This window comes from Cetorhinus maximus, chromosome 31 (genome assembly GCF_964194155.1).
Source record: "Cetorhinus maximus chromosome 31, sCetMax3.hap1.1, whole genome shotgun sequence".
NCBI lineage: Eukaryota > Metazoa > Chordata > Chondrichthyes > Lamniformes > Cetorhinidae > Cetorhinus > Cetorhinus maximus.
Window position 1 is genome coordinate 20,577,985 of NC_135909.1, and position 20,370 is coordinate 20,598,354.

At 45.1% G+C, this 20,370-nt stretch overlaps 2 protein-coding genes across 2 annotated transcripts in view; both read right to left on the reverse strand.

Moving 5' to 3' along the window:
- LOC144670314 (histone H2B-like) overlaps positions 1–20,370 on the reverse strand; it is a 1,149,071-nt gene that overhangs the window by 891,805 nt on the left and 236,896 nt on the right. The window lies entirely within an intron of this gene.
- LOC144670245 (histone H1.5-like) lies at positions 8,205–8,873 on the reverse strand. The gene has a single exon (XM_078532731.1). The coding sequence runs from the start codon at positions 8,871–8,873 to the stop codon at positions 8,205–8,207; it is 669 nt and encodes a 222-aa protein (XP_078388857.1).

Here is a 20,370-nt window from a genome sequence, read left to right on the forward strand (position 1 = left end):
TTAAGTATTTGCCATAGTTTTCTGTTAACCAATCTGTGCTGGTTGTCATTTATCAACCCATGTTGTACCAAGTGACAATGAATTTTGTCCTGTATTATTGTGTCTCAATGTTTCCCCACCACCAGCATTAGACTAACTGGTCTGTTGTTCCTAGCTTTATCCCTCTCCATTATAAACATGGATGTAACATTAACAACCTGCAGTTCTCAGGCTTCACTCCCATATCCAAGGAGGTTGGAAAGATTGAGGCTCGAGCTTCCTCTATTTTCCCCCTTCCTTCCCTCAGGAATCCAGGATGTATCCCATCCAGGTTATGTGACGTTTCTACTGTGAACGCTGCCAACCTTGTGATGGCCTCCTCTTTATCTATTTTCATCCTATCCAATTTCTCCACCAGCTCCTCCTTTACTGTGAGATTAGCAGCATCCACTTGTTTCGTGATGACAGATGAACTGTTCTCATTTAGTACCTCAGCCCTCTGCCGCCACAGGATCTCCTAATCAGCTGACCTTTTCAGTAACTGTCTATCCATTGGTAAAAGACTTCTGTTTTTGGTTAGGTTACCTTCTAATCTTTTCTCATACACTCTCTTGGCTGACCTAATTTCCTTTTTCAGCTCCCCTCTGTGCTTTCTATATTCTGCTTGGTTCTCGATATGTATTATGAATCTGACAATTATCATCATGCTTCTTTGCAGTTCCCACAGAGCACAGGATGTGTAGGCAACAGCTCTCAGCTGTCCCAACACTTCACTGAAATGAGCCATTTAATTAAAGTTCTTGTTATTTAGAATGTTCCTCTCTTTCTCTCTTCTACTTTTGCTGTTGTCTCGGTTTCAATTACACATCAGCTCCTTCCCCACTCTCCACAAAATCCACATTTTAAACTCTTCACTCTGCAATTCACTCTCTCTGTGTTTGAGCTTGCAGGTCACTCTGGTACTTTTTGTAAAATAATTGTTCTACTTTATTTATTCGAAAACAGTTTGTTTTTAAATTATCAATTCATTTGCACTGTAATTCTAGTTCATCGGAATTCAATGTTTCAATAAATTGGGACTCAAGAAAATCTAGAGATGACTTACTTGTTCTGCAATGACGTGTCTATTCCACTTAGTTCATTAAACCCTGTTCTAAACAGAAAGCTTAATCCAGATAATATCTCGACCCGATGAACTGATGATGCACAGAACTCTCAGCTTTTGACAGGAGTTATTCCACTTTTGATTTTAACTTGTTCGCTGGTGTCGATTTACTTGGATTCTTCACCTGATTTCTCTGCTGTCCAATGAAGTTCTCCCAGCAGAGTTCTCAATAATAACTTGATTTTTCCTCACAGGATTTCAATCTTGATGGTTTTTGAGCTGTTTTATTAAAGGATTTAGTTCTGTAATTAGCTCTAGCTCTCTCGCTCTCCTCATGATCAGACAGGAAGTTTAACTGCTGCATTTTCAAGCAGCTGACAGCTTAATTTGAAAAATCATTGAGACAGGATTTTGGGTTTGAATCCAGTCACAAATCTGGATGTGATGCCTTGTGGCTCCAGATGTCATGTGACCTGCCAGGGGATGACATCATAATTGCCCCAGTCATGTAGCTGTTGATTGGTCGATTTCTTAAACACTTTCACTGGGACTGACCTGGTCACAGTCGCCTTTGGAACACAAAGGTGTTTTTTTCAAATCCCACACCGGAATTTATGTGTAACAAAGAGGACTGATACTCTAGTACAACACTGAGGGAGGGCTCCACTATTCGAGGTGCTATCCTTCAGAAGACGCATTAAAACGAAGCTCCCTCCAGCCTCTCATTTTGTTGTAAGTGATTCCATTGTGCTCTGCCGAAGACACGAGCAGTGGCGTTATTCTCCCCCCCACCCCCTCCTGCGCAGTCGCTGATATTTATGTCTCAATCAACAGCCCAAAACATGGTCACATTGGCGCTTTTGGAGGTTTCCTATGTGCAAATTAGCTGCCACTTTCTGACAGAAAGTGTCTGTTCCTTTTCCCTGGATGAGTTTCGGTTTTGCACAAATAAAACATGAAATTTGACTGAAAACTCAACTCAGGTGGGACTCAAAATCACAACCAATGCACTAGTAATAAAGGATAGAGGGTTGAATTGATCAGAGTGTGTGATGGACTAATGCTTTCTGTATTAAGTACCGATTTCATTGAGATAATATTAGAGAGACGGAAACAGCTGGATTTTAATTCCACTCCTATGGCTACTATTCCCAAAAACACCATGGAATTGGGTCAACAGGCAGATGTTCCTGCATTAAAATACCCAAATACTGATCAAAGGATTCACAACTGGTAATATCTGGGAAATGCAGCTTGGATAGGATACTGCAACATTTACTGGGAGCTGCGCTGTGTGTAGGATTCTAGTTCTGAACTGGAGATTTTCAATATTGAGAGAATAATGGCATCAACAAATTTGGACAGGGCTGCACCTCGTTTCAGTTCTCTCCAATAACTATTGGGCACAGATCCAGAGTTAACCCTAGAATCATAATCCACATCAAAGATTGAGAACGATAAAATAAACCTCACATTCACACAGAAAATCTGACAGGGTGAACTACTGAACAAATCCAACATGTTACCAGGCACTGACAAACTGCACAATACACACACAGCACCAGAGCCTGACAGATACAGAATGAAGCCCATTCCTCACAGCACCAGCGACTGACCAGTACAGAATAAATCACCCACTCACTACAGTAACGGAGACAGACAAATGCAGAATGAATCCCACGTCACACACAGTACAGCTGACCAGTAGATACAGAATACATCTGAGACCGTTTGACATTCAGAAGTTGAGAATGAATCAGACTTTCACCCAGTGCCAAACACTGAGACACAGAGGAATCATAAGCACACGTTCAGAATCAAAGTCTGATAGAGACAGAATGAATCCCACAGTCATTAATGAAAATGAAAATAGCAGAATATGGTTTCAATCCATCGAGCTCTGGGTTATGGGCCCAGCATTCTTCCGCTGAGCCACTCTGCTAGATGGGGAGGTAGTGCCACAGTGTTATTGACACTGGATGAGTATTCTAGAGACCCAGGGGACATAGTTTCGAATCCCACCATGGCAGATTGTGAAATTTGAAATCAAAATTCTGATTGTCGATTGTCGTCAAAAACCATGCAAAACCTGCCTCTTTTACATGATCCGACTGGTAACTCCAGACCCCTGACCCACAGTAACGTGGTTGTCTCTTAAATACCCTCTGAACAAGGGCAATTAGGGATGGACAAGGTTGTGCACAGCATCAGGGATTGAGTGTTACAAAATGTATCTAACACTCGCAGATTACCAGAGCCTGACAGACAAAATGAATCCCACTCTAACATACAGCATCACAGACTAACAGATGCAAAATATGTTTCAAAGACTCCCAGATATTGAGAATGACTCCCACATTCCTGTTCAACACTTGAAACTGACAGATAGAGACTGAATTCCACACTCACATTGAGCAGCAGTTGTTGGAATGTCCAAAATTAATCCCACCTTCAGACACAGAACCAGGCTCTGACAGTGAATGAGAAGTGCACAATCAGATAGCACCATAGACTGAACGATCTAGAATCGATACCACATTAACTTACAGTGCCAGAGACTGACAAACACAGGATGAATCTCATTTACAGACAGTTACAGGGACTAACAGGTATAGAATCAATCCAACACTCTCATATTGTGGTCAAGAATGACACATACAGCATTTATCCCAAACTGGTATATCATAGAAACAAGGATCAAGAGTAGGCCATTCGGCCCTTTGAGCCTGCTCCACCATTCAATATGCTCATGGCTGATCCTCTATCTCAACGCCACATTCGCTCTTTCTCTCCATACCCTTTGATGCCCCAGATATCCAAAAATGTACCAATTTCTTTCTTGAATATACTCTGTGATCCGGCCTCCACAGCCTTCTGTGGTAGAGAATTCCACAGGCTGACCACCCTCTCAGTGAAAACGAGACCATGAAGCAGCACTGAAACATCTTTATGGGATATGTGGAACATTCCTTGTTCCAGTTCTCCTCAGGTCCCCTCCCGCAACTCTTTCTTCGGTACACCGATGACCATTTCGGTGCTGCTTCATGCTCTCACCTGGACCTGGAAAAAATGATCAATTTTGCTTCCAATTTCCATCCCTCCATCACCTTCATGGTCCATCTCTGACACTTCCCTTCCTTGATCTCTCTGTCTCATTTTCTGGCGATAGACTGTATATCAATATTCAATACAATCCACTGGTTCTCCCTTAAGTAGAAGTACTTACCTGACCTACTTACTGCGTCATATTTTGAATCGTGATGTCACTTTGAACTCCACTGCCTGGAGGCCCTGAGGGTCCGCCTCTCCTTTCCAGACTTGGCGTCTGTCAGAGGGAGAGAATGAAACAAAAACAAAAATGCCTGGAAAAACTCAGCAAGTCTGGCAGCATCTGCGGAGAGGAACACAGTTAACGTTTCGAGTCCGAATGACCCTTCAACAGAACTAAGTAAAAATAGAAGAGGTGAAATATAAGCTGGTTTAAGGGGGGGGGTGGGGGGTGGGGGGACACAAGTAGGGCCAGTGGTAGGTGGAGATAACCAAAAGATGTCACAGACAAAAGCAAGAAGAGGTGTTGAAGGTGGTGATATTATCTAAGGAATGTGCTAATTAAGGGTAGAAAGCAGGACAAGCAAGGTACAGATAGCCCTAGTGGCGGTGGGGTGGGGGGAAGGAATCGAAAAAGGCTGAAAGGTAGACATAAAACAATGGATGGAAATACATTTAAAAATAATGGAAATAGGTGGGAAAAGAAAAATCTATATAAGAGAGTTCATGATCTAAAATTGTTGAACTCAGTATTCAGTTCGGAAGGCTGTAAAGTGCCTAGTCGGAAGATGAGGTGCTGAATGAAAGCCCCACTCACTCACATGCACCGCTAACTGACAGATGCACAATGAGTCTCAAACACTATCACAGTCAGACACAGAACGACATCAGCAATCACTTTCAGTCCCAGAGACTTGCCAGAATGCACAGAATGAATCCCACACTCTCTCACTGTAGCACGTCCTTATAAACAGTGAATGAATCCCAAACTCATGCACAGTATCAGAGTGAGTAAATCCCACACTCGCACACATTATCAGGGGCTCTCTGTTACAGATGGAATCCCGCTTTCCCGTATAGTCTCTCTCTGTGGAGAAGGGACCCTCGCAAAACAATCAGGCGACATTCCCCGATGTATAATAAAACACTGAGGAACTGGGGCTGGAGAGAGTATTTGTAAAATGTATTTCCTGACCAAAGTAAATGGGCTGATGACGGGGTGGGAGGAGGAGTGGGGGCGAGAAATCACAATCTGATTGGCCTGTTTCCATATCCAATCCTGAAATTATATACTTTGAGGCTGGTTTAGGCTTTAAACTGTCCATTCAGAGTCATCTTTTCCCAATCCTTCATTAGCATAGATCTGGGAGACTGTCTGTTTAATCGGCGCTCGGAAGGGGTTTGGTTTATTTCTGTGTCTGAAACTGAAGATGGTTGATGAGAAGAAACCAGCTCCCAAGAAGGGAGCCAAGAAAGCCTTAAAGAAACCGGTAGCAAAGGGCGGCAAGAAGCGGCGAAAGTCGAGGAAGGAGAGTTACTCCTGGCCATTTTCTGAACAGATTCACCAGTCAGAGTTACAAGGACTATTAATAGAATCTGCTCGACAATCAGCCTTTTTAGACTCTGTGAGGAACCGCCCCGAACAGTAATTGGCTGCAGCCTTACGCCCAGGCAGTTGCGTCCAAAATCGAACGAATGAATTAATCCCTGTCAACTCAGGTCCTCATTGGTCGATTTGTTTTTAATTGCCCATTTAAAAATTCCGCCTTTTTTTGCAGCCGTTTCCCGTCTCGACAATAGACTTCGTTCTTCCCTTTTTTGAAAATTATAAACACCATTTTTCACACTCACTCACTATTTCCTAACCCCAATGAAATTCCAGTTCATGTAACCTGTCCCGGCAATTTGTAAACCCCGCATCATCCTGGTGAATCTGCTCATTTTTGGACAGAAACACCAGTCTGTTGTTTGAACTGTGTAAAGTCAGTGCTGAATTTCCCAGGCAATAACTGAATTGTTAATATAATAATAATTGAGTATCGCTCCATACAGCACAACCAACCTTTAAAATCGCCGCTCGCTTAGAGGGCTGGAATGGGTAATAAAATAGAAACGGCGCTGGGGGCATCAGACGCCGTCCCATTGCCCTCACTCTGGGCTGTTCATTCCGATAAAGAGCGGGAACGGGAGCGGCTCGAAGCTCCCCCTGTTCCCGGTCTGAGACTTGACGGACATCCGTGCGAATATAGGGATTAGGAGCAGGAGGAGGCCACTCAGCCCATCGAGCCTGTTCCGCCAATCAGTGAGATCATGGCTGATCTGATTGTAAACTCAACTCCACTGACGGATTGAACGGCTGATGTCAGAGGAACCGCCGGATCCTGTCATTACTATCCGACTCATTATTCATTCAGAACAAAACCTTTCGACAATATGAAGCAGTGGAGAGACTTTTCAGTGTCAGTGCAGAATGTGCCATCCGGGTAAGTAAACAACGAGCAAACTGAGATTCTCAGTACATTCCCCGTCAGAACAAACCAGACACTAACATTCCCGATAACAGCCCATCCCAGCTCCCGCTCCCAGGTCTCTGCTCTCTCTGTGAGGCGGTGGGTGGCTCTGAAAAGAGACTTTGTTGTGTGTTTGGTAGAAAGGGTCGAGTTGTTTAGCCGCCGAATCCATAGAGAGTGCGGCCCTGGCGTTTCAGAGCGTACACCACATCCATGGCAGTGACCGTCTTGCGCTTGGCGTGTTCAGTGTAGCTGACCGCATCCCTGATCACATTCTCCAGGAAAACCTTCAACACCCCGCGAGTCTCCTCATAGATCAAACCCGAGATCCGCTTGACACCGCCACGGCGAGCCAGGTGGCGGATTGCTGGTTTGGTGATTCCCTGGATATTATCACGAAGCACTTTGCGGTGCCGCTTTGCTCCGCCTTTCCCCAGTCCTTTACCTCCTTTCCCTCTACCAGATTTTTTTTTTTTGCAAAAATATACTTTATTCATAAAATATCTCCAATCACATTCCAAACCATTTCAAAAACACCATTACAAGGGTACAATCCAGGTTAAACTTTTACAAAATGTATCACCAGGTGCATCAGTACAAACAATATTACAATCATTTACAGCCTTTCATTTTGAGCTGTACAGCCCGAAGGGCTCTAAACAGTTCCCAGTCTCTCGGTGCGCTGTGGCAGAAAGGTCTTAGACAGCGACCCTTCCCTCTGCCAGACACGATGATTCTTTACTCAGATCGCTGCTAAATATGAGCGACGAGCTGTTTCGGTTCCTCTTTTATAGAGCCCGCCCCGACCTGACTGAGAAACGGGCATAGAGTGAGAGGCGGGACGGGGAGGAGACTGAGTGACAGACAGAACAGAGGAATGTCTATGATAATCCAACTCCGCCTCCTCCCTGCCCGAAACGACTTTGTTTTTAAATTATCGACAATGGAAGTTAACACAGCGCTCGGCACAAAACTTATAGATTGGAGCTTAAAATTAAACAGTTCTAAAAACCCGCAGCTTTGAAATAAAGAGCTTTACAATTAAAATTCAATAAGATTCCCGCCCAAGTACAAACACTATATCCTGTCAAATCCGCCCGCTTCCACTTCACTCCCAGCTTCTGTTCTATCCCCACACACCTCCCCTCCAGACGGGTTGAGCAGTTTACCGACACCTCACTCCAGCTGAATTAGACAAACTCATGTGTTGGGCTTTGAGTTGTAACGCGGGGTTTCTCCGCCCGGGTAACTGTCTTACACACTCTGACCCTGAATCTGTGAAAAGGAAACGAGCAGAAACTGACAGAGCAGCTGAACAAATCCCCAGTTACAATGGGGCACAGACACCGCTCTGTTTTATTGCATTGGGGGAGGAGCTCGGTATAGTGCATGTCAGTGAGATACCGGGAATTTTCAATTGAATATAAATCATTTCAGTGTGAAACCTGCTCCCAGCGCCGGGACAGGGACATTTGATTCGGGGATCAGCTCTTTCCTGAGAGACGTGGGCGGCTCTGAGAAGAGCCTTTGGGTTCAGAGGTTTACAATTTGCTCGGCTGGTTTCATTTCTTTCCTGGCGCTGCTTTCTTAGTCTTTGCTGCTTTCACTTTGGGCTTGGCCTTCGATTTATCCACTTTTTTTAAAGGCTTTCCGCCCGTGAGCTTCTTGACGGGAGATTTTTTCTTCAGCGCTGCTTTTTTCACCGCCTTTTTTGGAGTTGCCGCCTTCTTGCTGCTTGTTTTCTTGACTGTTGCTTTCTTCGCTGGGGATTTCTTGGCTGCTACTTTCCTGGCTGGAGATTTCTTAGCTGCTGGTTTCTTTGTTTTCACCTTCTTGGCCGCTGGTTTCTTGACTAAAGATTTCTTGGCTGTTGGTTTCTTCTCCTTCTTTCCCACTTTCCCCTGGGATTCCTTCTTAGGGATTTTGAAGGAGCCGGAGGCGCCCTGTCCCTTTACCTGCACCAGGGAGCCGCTCTCCACCTTCCTCCTGATACTTAGCCTGATCTGGGAGCCGAGCTTCCCCACATCGACACCGCTGCCAGACAAAGCTTTCTTTATCGCGGCCAGGGACATCCCCTTGCGATCGCTGCAACCCGCCACAATCTTGAGGATCTGTTCGCCTAACTTGGGACCGGCTGCCTTCGATCGGGAAGCCGCCTTCTTCTTCTTGGGAGATTTGACTTGAGCGGCAGCGGCTGGAGGAGCCGTTTCGGAGGCTGCAGTATCAGTCATATCGGAGACTGTGTGGAAAATCTCTCTGACAGTCAGAACTGGATCAGAAATGAAAGCAGTGGTGGCGGCTCAGAGCAACTTAAACACAGAGAGCGGACGGGGCAGAGACAACCTGCTGTCAGCTCCCGGTTCCTCCAGCCTCTCTGTGTTTCTCTCTCCTCATAAACTCCCCAATTCCACTTCAAATTGGACATTTCAGATTCCCACACTCGCTTCCTTCTGTTAACAAAATCCGAATGTTTGTTGTCGAGAAAGTTCCATCCGAATTAAAGGCAGCAATTTCGATTTAAACCCGTTTCTTTGCTGCTTTGATCGCGCCCTCTCAGCCGATCGCTGACTTCTTCTCTGTGTTTCCACTGAAATCTTGAAATTAACGAAATATTTCCCTTAAATTCTCTCTTCAGGGCTGAGCAGGGGAGCAGCGCGATCTTATGACAGGGAAATCTTGTGATTTTATACAAGAAGGACTTGGAAATCTGGCGCTGAGGCCGGACACACAAACACAGTGACATTAGTCTAACCCGCCCGCCCCTTTAACACACTCTCGCTGATACAATGTTCACATCTACACATTGACAGGACAAACTGTGTCTCAGATTTACAGCTCCCAGGACAGGCTTTCCTCTCCTCTCGGCCTGAGCTGTGGATTCTCGGGGATTAGTTGTAGTTTCCCAGCTCAGTAACTGTTAAACCCTCTGAGACCGGAGCTGCTCACAGTGTCTGTTCCCCAGATTCAGGAGGCTGCAGCAAATCACAGGGTTAACCCGTAACTGGTTTAAATTATTGTCTTGTTCACAAGCAGACTTATTTTTGATCATTTGAAGATACAGATTGTGTGCACTCAGCCACTAAACAACAGTACCTCTCCTTCATATGGAATTCAATAGAGAGGGGCTGGAGGGATAGACAGAGACAGAGTGAGTGAGGGCGGTGAGACTCAGGCGACCAGACAATACATCCATCAGTTGCAGAAATCCCTGTAAATTATGATTCCATCCATAAAATTTCTCCTGGAAAGGCAGAAGCTGCAACCTCAGTTCTCACTGATACTGTAGCAGAGACACATTATTAATCCGACACTCAGGAACAGTGCTGTGTTTTGACAGAAGAGCTAGGGAGAGGAGACATAAACTTAATGTTCCCGTTCTAAAAATTGTGCAGGGTCAGAGGGCCCGAAAATCTTTAGATCTTTGTAGGTGACAGGAGATTTTGAGAGAGTAGTTAGGAAAGCAGATGGGATCCTTGATTTCATCAACAGAGATGCTGAGCATAAAAGCAGGAACGTTATGTTTAACCTTTATAAAGCTTTGTTTAGGCTGCAACTAGAATAATGCGCCTATTTCTGGTCACCACACTTTTAGAAGGATGTGAGGGTCTTTGAGACGGTGCAAAGGAGGTTTACTAGAATAGTTCCAGGCATGAGGGGTTATAGCTGCAAGGTTGGTTGGAGAATCTGAAGCCGCTCTACTTGAAGAAAACGAAATTGAGGGGAGGTCTGAGAGAGGTGTACAAGATTATAATAGGATTAGATCAGGTGAACAATGGAAAACTGTTCCCATGAGCTGAGGGTAGAAGGATTAATGGACACGAATTTAAAATTTAAGACAAGATGTGCAGGGGGGATGTGTGCTAGAACTTTGTTACTCGCCAGGTAATGACCTGGATCTTGATCCCTATGGGCATTGTGGAAACGGAGATTTCAAACGGAAATTGCGTGGGCGCCTATGGGAAATAAAGTCGCAGGGATAGAGCAGGAGAATAGGACTGACTGGATTATTCTACAGACAGTCAGTATGGACTGGATGGGCCGAATGACCTCCTTCTGAGTAGTAATGTCTCCATGACTCTGTGACTCCATGGCTCGATGACAGTGTCAATGAGTGAGAAACAATGGCCCATGTTTAACCCTCTCTTCCCTGTTGTACTCTCTGCAGCCCAGGGCCATTGGATATTACTCCCAGCGAGTGTTTCACTTGGATCAGATGAATCTGGAAAGTTCCTGTCTGATATTACCTCATTCATGGTCCCAGCAAACACCCCGACTCCCGGGTTCCTCCAGTGATTCTGCAGGATTGCTTTGTGAAGACTGGCCCTGAATACCAAACAGTCTGCACAGAAAGATCCCAGAATGAGTTTCTTGCGGGGGCAAGTCCCAGTTGTCGTTGTTTCCTCCCCATAAGCTCCAGGTCTTTTGCTGAATCTCGGATAAAAGTGAATTGGAGAACATTTCCAAACAAAATAGTTTCACGCAATGTTGTAGAATTCTGCGCATGCGTCATTCCGACCCGCCACCAGAGCGGTACGGGGTGGTTGGGGGGGCGGGTGGGTGAGGTCTTGGGGGAGGGGGGATGCGGTGAGCGGAAGAGCGCATGCGCGCTGCTCTCCCATTGTTCGACCTGGGACAGGAAGAGCCGCCAATGGAGAGACCCCGGTCTTGGGGGAAGGGAACAAACAGCAGCTTCCTGGGAGGAGGGAGACAGAATGAGAAGAAGCTGTTATTGAAAATCATTGCAGCTTTCTCTCCACAAAGCAGCAGTGAATATTCCTGATTGAGTTCCCGCTCCCTCGGTTTGTTGGTATTGGACAGTGAGGAGTGGGAACAGAGCCGGACAGTCAGGATGTGGGGAGTCAGACAAAGAGCAGCTATTGCAGGCACCAGGTGAGAAGTAGGACGGGCACGTTTTAAACAGCCGCTGTTTGGTTTCGGTGCCAGTTTTATGAGTGGAGTTGATCGAGAGGGAGTCTAGAGTTCCAGGCAAATGAACTTATGAACAGAAGGAATAAAGAGCAGGATGAGGCCATTCGGCCCATCGAGTCTGCTCCGTCATTCAGTAACGTCTTGGTTGATCTGATTGTAACCTCCACCTCACATTCCTGCCTACCCTCGATAACCTTTCACCCTCTTGCTTATCACGAATCTATGTAGCTCTGCTTTAAAAACATTCAGAGACTCCGCTTCCACCGCCTTTTGAGGGAGAGAGTTCTAAAGACTCACTACCCTCTGAGAGAAAAAAATCTCCTCATCTCTGTATTCAATGGGCGATCCCTTATTTTTAAACAGTGACCCCGACTTCTAGATTCTCCTCCAAGAGGAAAAATCCTCTCCACATCCACCCTGTCGAGACCCATCAGGACCCGCTCAGGATAATGTTATGGAGGCGCGGGATCAAATCCCACCACAGCTGCTGGTGACATTTAGTTTTTTAATAATCTTGAAACTCCCATCGATAAAAACCCATCTGGTTAACTCACTCTCCTGCTCTGTTTGATTGAATATACATTTCTGGGACTTGGGCTCAGTGCCCGTCAAAATTACTGTGTTGTTGGTGATTGTGGAACTGATGTCTCTGCTCTCTGTGAGTGATACTGTACTTACTGTGTGAGAATGAGCTGGCTGCACTTCTCCTTGTGTCACGGAACCACTCCATTTATTCTGCTGCTTTCAAGTATTTGCCTGTCGGAAGAAAAGGGTATTTATAATAACTCAAGCAGAGGGGAGGTAGCAAATACAAAATAGACTAAAATATTTTTTCAATTAATAGTCATTACGAAAAACCAGAACAAAAAGCAGCAACTCACTAGGATCTGGCCTGAAGGGCAATTAGGAATCGACAAATAGATTCTTGCCTGGTAAGTGGCTCCCACATCCTGTGAACAAATAAAAACATAAATGTATTCTCAGTGGGGCGGGGACTAGTAATTTGATCTGTGCAGGACCCTCTGCTCTGTCACTCAGTCCCATTCATAGAGCAGTGGATTGTTTCTGGAGGGCAGGAAATTGTTGTAAAGTGGTCCAAGTCCTTGGTCTGCAGTAGCTGGGTGCTGCAGGACTGCAGTGGAATCAGACACTGACTCCATTTGTTCGGAGAGGGAGAGAGAGGGAACACAAACCTCCAAACAACTCATCCACCCGACCTTCAAGCACAACAAGCCCCACATGTGGCAGAGACTGCAGATCAGACTGTCACTGGATTAGAAATCCAGGGACCCAGGGGAATGCCTCCGGCGACCCTGGTTCCAATCCTACCACAGCAGATGGTGGAATTTGAATTCAATATAAATCTGGAATTAAAAGCTTAATGATGACCATGAAACCATTGTTGTAAGAACCCACCTGGTTCACTAATGCCCTTTAGGGAAGTAAATCTGCCGTCCTTACCTGGTCTGGCCGACATGTGACTCTAGACCTACCTCAATTTGATTAACACTCAAATACCCCTGAACAAGGGCAACTAGGGATGTGCAATAAGCCAGCGAAGCCCACATGAATGTTTTTTTTAAAATCACGCATTGGACATCTTATCTATTTCAGAACCCACTTAACAGGAGTGAAAGCAAATCATCCTCTATCCCGAAGGCCTGAATAATAATAAGAATACCAGAGACATTCAGAGACAGAATTAATCCCACTTCCCCTGGCAGCAATGGGGTCTGATAGATACAGAATGATTCTCATGCTGACATTCAGCACCACTGACTGAAACAGAATTATTCCCACCCCCACAAACAGTACCAAACATTGACCCATAAAGAAGGAATCTCACTCTCACAAACTGTTCCAGAGACTGAGACACAGAATGAATGCTACACTCACAAACACCATCTGTGATGGACATATACAGAACAAATCTCCCTCATGTTTCATAACAGAGTTCTCGGAATGTATTGCACAATCACATTGACTACTAGAGGGTAACAAATGCATTCGAGAAATGATGATTGTAGTCCAGTAGTAGCTTAACCAGATTTTCACACAAGAAGGGGGAACATCTGAACACAACATGGAACACATTAACATGACAGGGAAAATCAAGGCCCCCGGAAGAAATATTTACCCAACAGAAAACATCATCACTGAGCAACGGAGAACATATTTACAGAACAGGGAAGAGAACATCTGTACACAGACAGAAACACGTTTACTTGACAGGGAAGCACTTACACGATGGTGAAGATCCCTCAACAGCAGAGAGCATAGTTACACCACAGGGAGCACAGTTACACAACAGAGGGCACAGTTACACAACAGAGAGCACAGTTACACAATAGAGGGATTTTTCCTACCCAAATTTTAACTGGGATAGTTTTAGTGTGCAAGGTAGGGAGGGAGCAAAATTCTCAAGTTGCATGCAGGAGAACTTGTTTAGCCAGTGCGTGGAAAGCTCACCAATGGAGGGGGCAGTTCAGGACCTAATATTCGGAAATCAGCTCAGGCAGGTGGTAGGCATATCAGTAGGGGAGTATTTTGGAGATAGTGACCATAACTCAGTTAGATTTAGGATAGTTATAGAAAAGGATAAGTTTGGACGGGGAAGTGCAGAGGGGAACTTAAGAATGAAATTAGGAAAGCTAAGAGAGTGCATGAGAAAGCATTGGTGGTTAGAATAAAGGAAAACCCAAAGGATTTCTTTTAACATATAAAGATTTAGAGAATAACTAGGGAAAGAGTAGGGCCTATTCCTGATCATAGAGGTAATCTGTGTGTGGACCTGGGAGACGTAGGTACAATCCTCAATGAATACTTTGTGTCAGTCTGCACAATGGAAAAGTACGATGCAGATATAGACATTCGGGTGGAGGACTATGAAATCGGAGGTACGAATGGGCTTAGCAGCCTTAAAATTGGATAAATTCCATGCCTGGATGGGATGTATCCCAGGCTGTTGAGAGAGGAAAGGGAAGAGATATCAAGGGCCCTGACAGTAATTTTAAAATCCTCTCTGGATACAGGTGAGTTGCTAGGGGACTGGAGGACTGTTAACGTTGTCTCATTATTGAAAAAGGGAGGAAGGGATAGACCAGCAAATTACAGGACATTCTGTTTAACCTCGGTGGTGGGGAGGAATTCTGAGGGACAGAATATATCTGCACTTGGAGAGACACGGATTAAGCAGGGATAGTAAACATGGATTTGTTAAGGGATGGTCGTGTTTGACAAATTTGATCGAATTTTTTGAGGAGGTAACCAGGAGTGTTGATGAGGGTATGCATTTGGTGTGGACTACATGGACTTTAGCAAGGCTTTTGATAAAGTCCTTCATGGCCGACTGGTCAAGAAAGTAAGAGCCCATGGGATCCAAGACAAAGTGACATGTTGGATCCAAAATTTACTGAGAGGCAGGAAGCAGAGGGTGATGGTAGAGGGATATTTTTGTGACTGAAGGCCGGTTTCCAGTGGGGTTCCACAAGATTCGGCGTTGGGGCCCTTGCTGTTTGTGGTGTACATGAATGATTTGGACTTAAATGTAGGGGATATGATCAAGAATTTTGCAGCTTACACGAGAATTGGTAGGGTGGTAAATACTGAGGAGGATAGCCGTAAACTGCAGGAGGAGATCAATGGACCGGTCAGGTGCAGAGCAGTGTCAAATGGAAGTCAACCCGGAAAAGTGTGAGGTAATGCCCTTGGGGGGGAGCTAACAAGGCAAGGAATTAAACTATGAATGGTAGGACCCTGGAAAGTACTGAAGATGAGAGGGACCTTGGAGTGCATACTCACAAATCCCTGAAGGTAGCATGGCAGGTATATAAAGTGGTTAGAAGGCATATGGGATGTTGGTTTAATTAGCTGAGGCATAGAACACAAGAGCAGGGAGGTTATGTTAGAACTGTATAAAACGCTGGTTAGGCCACAACTGGAGTACTGCGTGTAGTTCTGGTCACCACATTATAGGAAGGGTGATGACTACACTGGAGAGGATGCAGAGGAGATTTACCAGGGTGATGCCTGGGCTGGAGGGTCTAAGCTATGAGGAAACATTGGATAAGCTGGGGTTGTTTTCCTTGGAACAGTGAAGGTTGAGAGGAGACCTGATAGAGGTGTATAAGATTATGAAGGGAATAGGCAGGGTGGATATGGAAGCACTACTTTTTTTTCCCATGAGTAGAGGGGTCAAAAACCAGGTGGCATTGATATAAGGTAAGAGATAGAAGGATAGGAGGGGAATAGAGAAGATGTATTTTCAGACAGAGGGTGGTGGGAGTCTGGAACTCAATGCAGGCAAGGGTGGTTGAGTCAGAAACTCTGGTAACATTTAAGAAGTATTTACGTTTTCAGTTATGTTGCCATAGCCCCCAAGGCTTTGGGCCAAGTGCTGGGAAATGAGATTAGTCAGACCTTTGATGACAGGCGAGGACACGATGGGCAGAATGGCCTCCTTCTGTGCTATAGACCTTTATGAATCACTGAGTGCACAGCTATATAACAGAGAACACAATTACATAACAGAGAGCACTGTTACACAACAGAAAGCACAGTTAAACAACAGGGGGCAGTTACACAATAGAAGGTGCAGTTACACAACATAGAGCATAATTAAACGACAGAGAACAGAATTAGACTACAGAGAGCACGGTTATACACAACAGAGAGCACAGTTAGACCATAAGACCATAAGACATAGGAGCAGAAATTAGGCCATTCGCCCCTTGGAGTCTGCTCCCCCATTCAATCATAGCTGATAAGTTTCTCAACCCCATTTTTCCAGCTTCTCCCCGTAACCTTTGATCCCCTTACCAACCAAGAACCTATCTATCTCGGTCTTCAATACAATCAATGACCTGGCCTCCACAGCATTCTGTGGCAATGAATTCCATAGATTCTCCACTCTCTGGCTAAAGAAGTTTCTCCTCATCTCTGTTCTGAAGGTTACTTTACTCTGAGGCTGTGCCCTCGGGTCCTAGTCTCTCCTACCAATGGAAACATCTTCCACACGTCCACTCTACCCAGGCCTTTCAGTATTCTGTAAGTTTCAATCAGATCCTCCCTCATCCTTCTAAACTCCATCGAGTATAGACCCAGAGTCCTCAAACGTTCCTCATATGTTAAGCCTTTCATTCCTGGGATCATTCTCGTGAACATCCTCTGGACCCTCTCCAGGGCCAGCACATCCTTCCTGAGATTCGGGACCCAAAATTGCTCACAATATTCTAAATGTGGTCTGACCAGAGCCTTATAAACCCTCAGCAGCACATCCCTGCTTTTATGTTCTAGTCCTCTCGAAATAAATGCCAACATTGTATTTGCCTTCCTAACTACTGACTCAACCTGCAAGTTAACCTTAAGAGAATCCTGGACTAGGACTCCCAAGTTCCTTTGCACTCCAGAATTCTGAATTCTCTCCCCATTTAGAAAATAGTCTATGCCTCTATTCTTCCTACCAAAGTGCATGACCTCACACTTCCCCATGTTGTATTCCATCTGCCACTTCTTTGCCCATTCTCCTAACCTGTCCAAATCCTTCTGCAGGCTCGCCGCCTCCTCAATACTACCTATCCCTCCACCTATCTTTGTATCATCTGCAAACTTAGCCAGAATGCCCTCAGTTCCTTCATCTAGATCATTAATGTATAAAGTGAAAAGTTGTGGCCCCAACACTGACTCCTGCGGAACTCCACTAGTCACTGGTCGCCATCCTGAGAAGGACCCCCTTATCCCCACTCTCTGTCTCCTGCCAGACAGCCAATCTTCTATCCATGCTAGTACCTTGCCTCTAACACCATGGGCTCTTATCTTACTGAGCAGCCTCCTGTGCGGCACCTTGTCAAAGGCCTTCTGGAAGTCCAAGTAGATAAAATCCATTGGCTATCCTTTGTCTAAGCTACTCGTTACCTCCTCAAAAAATTCTAACATATTTGTCAGGCATGGTCTTCCCATTGATAAAACCATGCTGACTTTGCCCTATTTTACCATGCACTTCAAAGTATTCTGAAATCTCATCCTTAATAATGGACTCTAAAATCTTACCAACGACCGAGGTCAAGCTAATCTGCCTGTAATTTCCCGTCTTTTGCCTCACTCCCTTCTTAAATAGGGGGTTATATTAGCGATTTTCCAGTCCTCTGGGACCCTCCCTGACTCCAGTGATTCCTGAAAGATCACCACTAACTCCTCCACTATCTCTTCAGCTATCTCCTTCAGAACTCTGGGGTGTAATCCATCTAGTCCAGGTGATTTATCCACTTTCAGACCTTTCAGTTTTCCTAGCACCTTCTCCTTGGTAATGGCCACCATACTCTCCTCTGCCCCCCCGACTCTCCTGAACTTTCGGGAGGTTACTCGTGTCTTCCACCGTGAAGACTGACGCAAAGTACATATTCAGTTCCTCCGCCATTTATTTGTTCCCCACTACCACTTCTCCAGCGTCATTTTCCAGCCGCCCAATGTGTACTTTTGCCTCTCTCTTATCCTTTATATATCTAAAAACCCTCTTGCAATCTTCTTTTATATTACTGGCTAGTTTACCCTCATATTTAATCTTCTCCCTCCTTATTTCTTTTTTAGTTGTCCTCTGTTTGTCTTTGTAGGCTTCCCAATCTCCTGGTTTCCCACTGCTCTTCGCCGCATTGTATGCTTTCTCTTTAGCTTTTATGCTGTGCCTGACTTACCTTGTCAGCCATGGTTGCCTCGTCCTCCCTTTAGTGTGCTTCTTCTTCCTAGGGATGAATTTTTGCTGTGTCTCCCAAATTACTCACAGAAACTCCTGCCATTGCTGTTCCACTGCCTTTCCTGCGAGGCTCATCTCCCAGTCAATTGTGGCCATCTCTTCCCTCATGCGTCTATAGTTGCCTTTATTCAACTGTAATACCGTAATACCTGATACCAGCTTTTTCCTCTCAAATTGCACGGTAAATTCTATCATATTATGGTCACTTCCTCCTCAGGGTTCCTTCACCTTAAGCTACCTTATCAAATCTGCCTCATTATACATCAATAAATCTAGAATTGCCTGTTCCCTAGTGGGCACCACCACAAGCTGCTCCAAAAAGCCATCTCGGAGACATCCCACAAATTCCTTTTCTTGGGATCCACTACCAACCTGATTTTCCCTGTCTACCTGCATATTGAAATCCCCCATGATCACTGTAACCTTGCCTTTCTTACACGCCTTTTCTATCTCCTGGTGTATCTTGTGTCCCACATCCTGACTACTGTTTGGAGGCCTGCACATAACTCCCATTATGTTTCCTTTTTTTACCTTTGTGGTTCCTCAACTCTACACACACAGATTCTACATCATCTGACCCTACGTCGTTTCTTGCTATCAGTTTAATTTCATTTCTTACTAACAAAGCAACCCCACCCCCTCTGCCAACCTGCCTACCTTTTCAAGAGGATGTATATCCTTGGATATTTAGCTCCCAGTCATGATCCCCTTGCAGCCATGTCTCCCTGATGCCCACCACATCATATCTGCCAATTTCAATCTGTGCCACAAGCTGATTTACCTTATTTCGTATACTGCATGCATTCAGATACAACACCTTCAGTCCTGTATTTCCCGTCCCCCTTCTCATTGTCGTCCCTTTATCTGATGTGCTTGAAATTAGATTCCTAGCCCGTTCCAAACACTCTGTCCTATTTTGTGTCCTGGAGACTTTAATAGCCTCTCCTGGGCTCTCCTTTCTTTTCAGTTTGTTCATAATTTTCCATGAAGTTGAATCCAACCCCCACACGCTAACCTGCTGCTTTGTTTCCCATTAGTCATACTTCCTGGAGTTTTCCCCTTCCCTTCCCCCCCACTTTCTATTTTAAAGTCCTGTTGACCACCCTATTTACCCTTTTCGCTAGAACATTGGTCCTAGGTCGGTTCAGGTGGAGACCATCCCAATGGTACAGATCCCTCCTGTTCCAATGCTGATGCCAATGCCCCACAAAATGGAACCCCTCTTTCCCGCACCACTCCTTTAGCCACGTGTTTACTTCCCTTATTCTTGCATCCCTATGACAATTTGCACGTGGCTCGGGTAGTAATCCAGAGATTATAACCCTTGAGGACCTGTTCTTTAATTTAGTTCCTAGTTCCAGATAATCCCCAAACAGGTCCTCTTTCCTAGTCTTACCTATGTTATTTGTCCCGACGTGGACCGCAACAACTGGATTCTCCCCCTCCCTCTCCAATATCCTTCCAAGCCGGTCAGAGATGACCCTCACACTGGCACTGGGCAGGCAACATACCATGCGGGTCTCTCGATCCTGCTTACAAAGGATGCTATCAATTCACCTAACTATAGAATCCCCTACAACGACCACTTGTCTTTTTGCTCCCCCCTCTTGAATGGCCTCCTGTGCCAGGGTTCCGTGGTCAGCTGGCTCATGCTCCCTACAGCCTTGCTCCTCATCCACACAGGGAGCGAGTACTTTTTTTTTGAAAAATATACTTTATTAATAAAATATCTGGAAGAACATTCCAAACCATTTCAAAATCACCATGACATAAGTACAATCAGATTCAATTTTTACACATGTATCACAAGGTACATCATTACAATCAATGAGTATTACAAACTTTCAATCTGGTTAATACAGACAATCAGACAATGGTATTGGAGTCATCAACATACATCATGTTGCACTCTGAGGTGCTTCAATACTTTTATAATACATTAAGTATTCACTGCATACATTCATTTTGAGCTGTACAGCCTGAGGGGCTCTCAACAGTTCCTAGTCCATCGATGCACTGTGGCAGAAAGGGCTTTCCCCATTGCTCCTTTG

Excerpts from the sequence above, each read along its gene's own strand:
- LOC144670245 (XM_078532731.1), bottom strand. The coding sequence starts at position 8,873 with ATGACTGATACTGCAGCCTCCGAAACGGCTCCTCCAGCCGCTGCCGCT.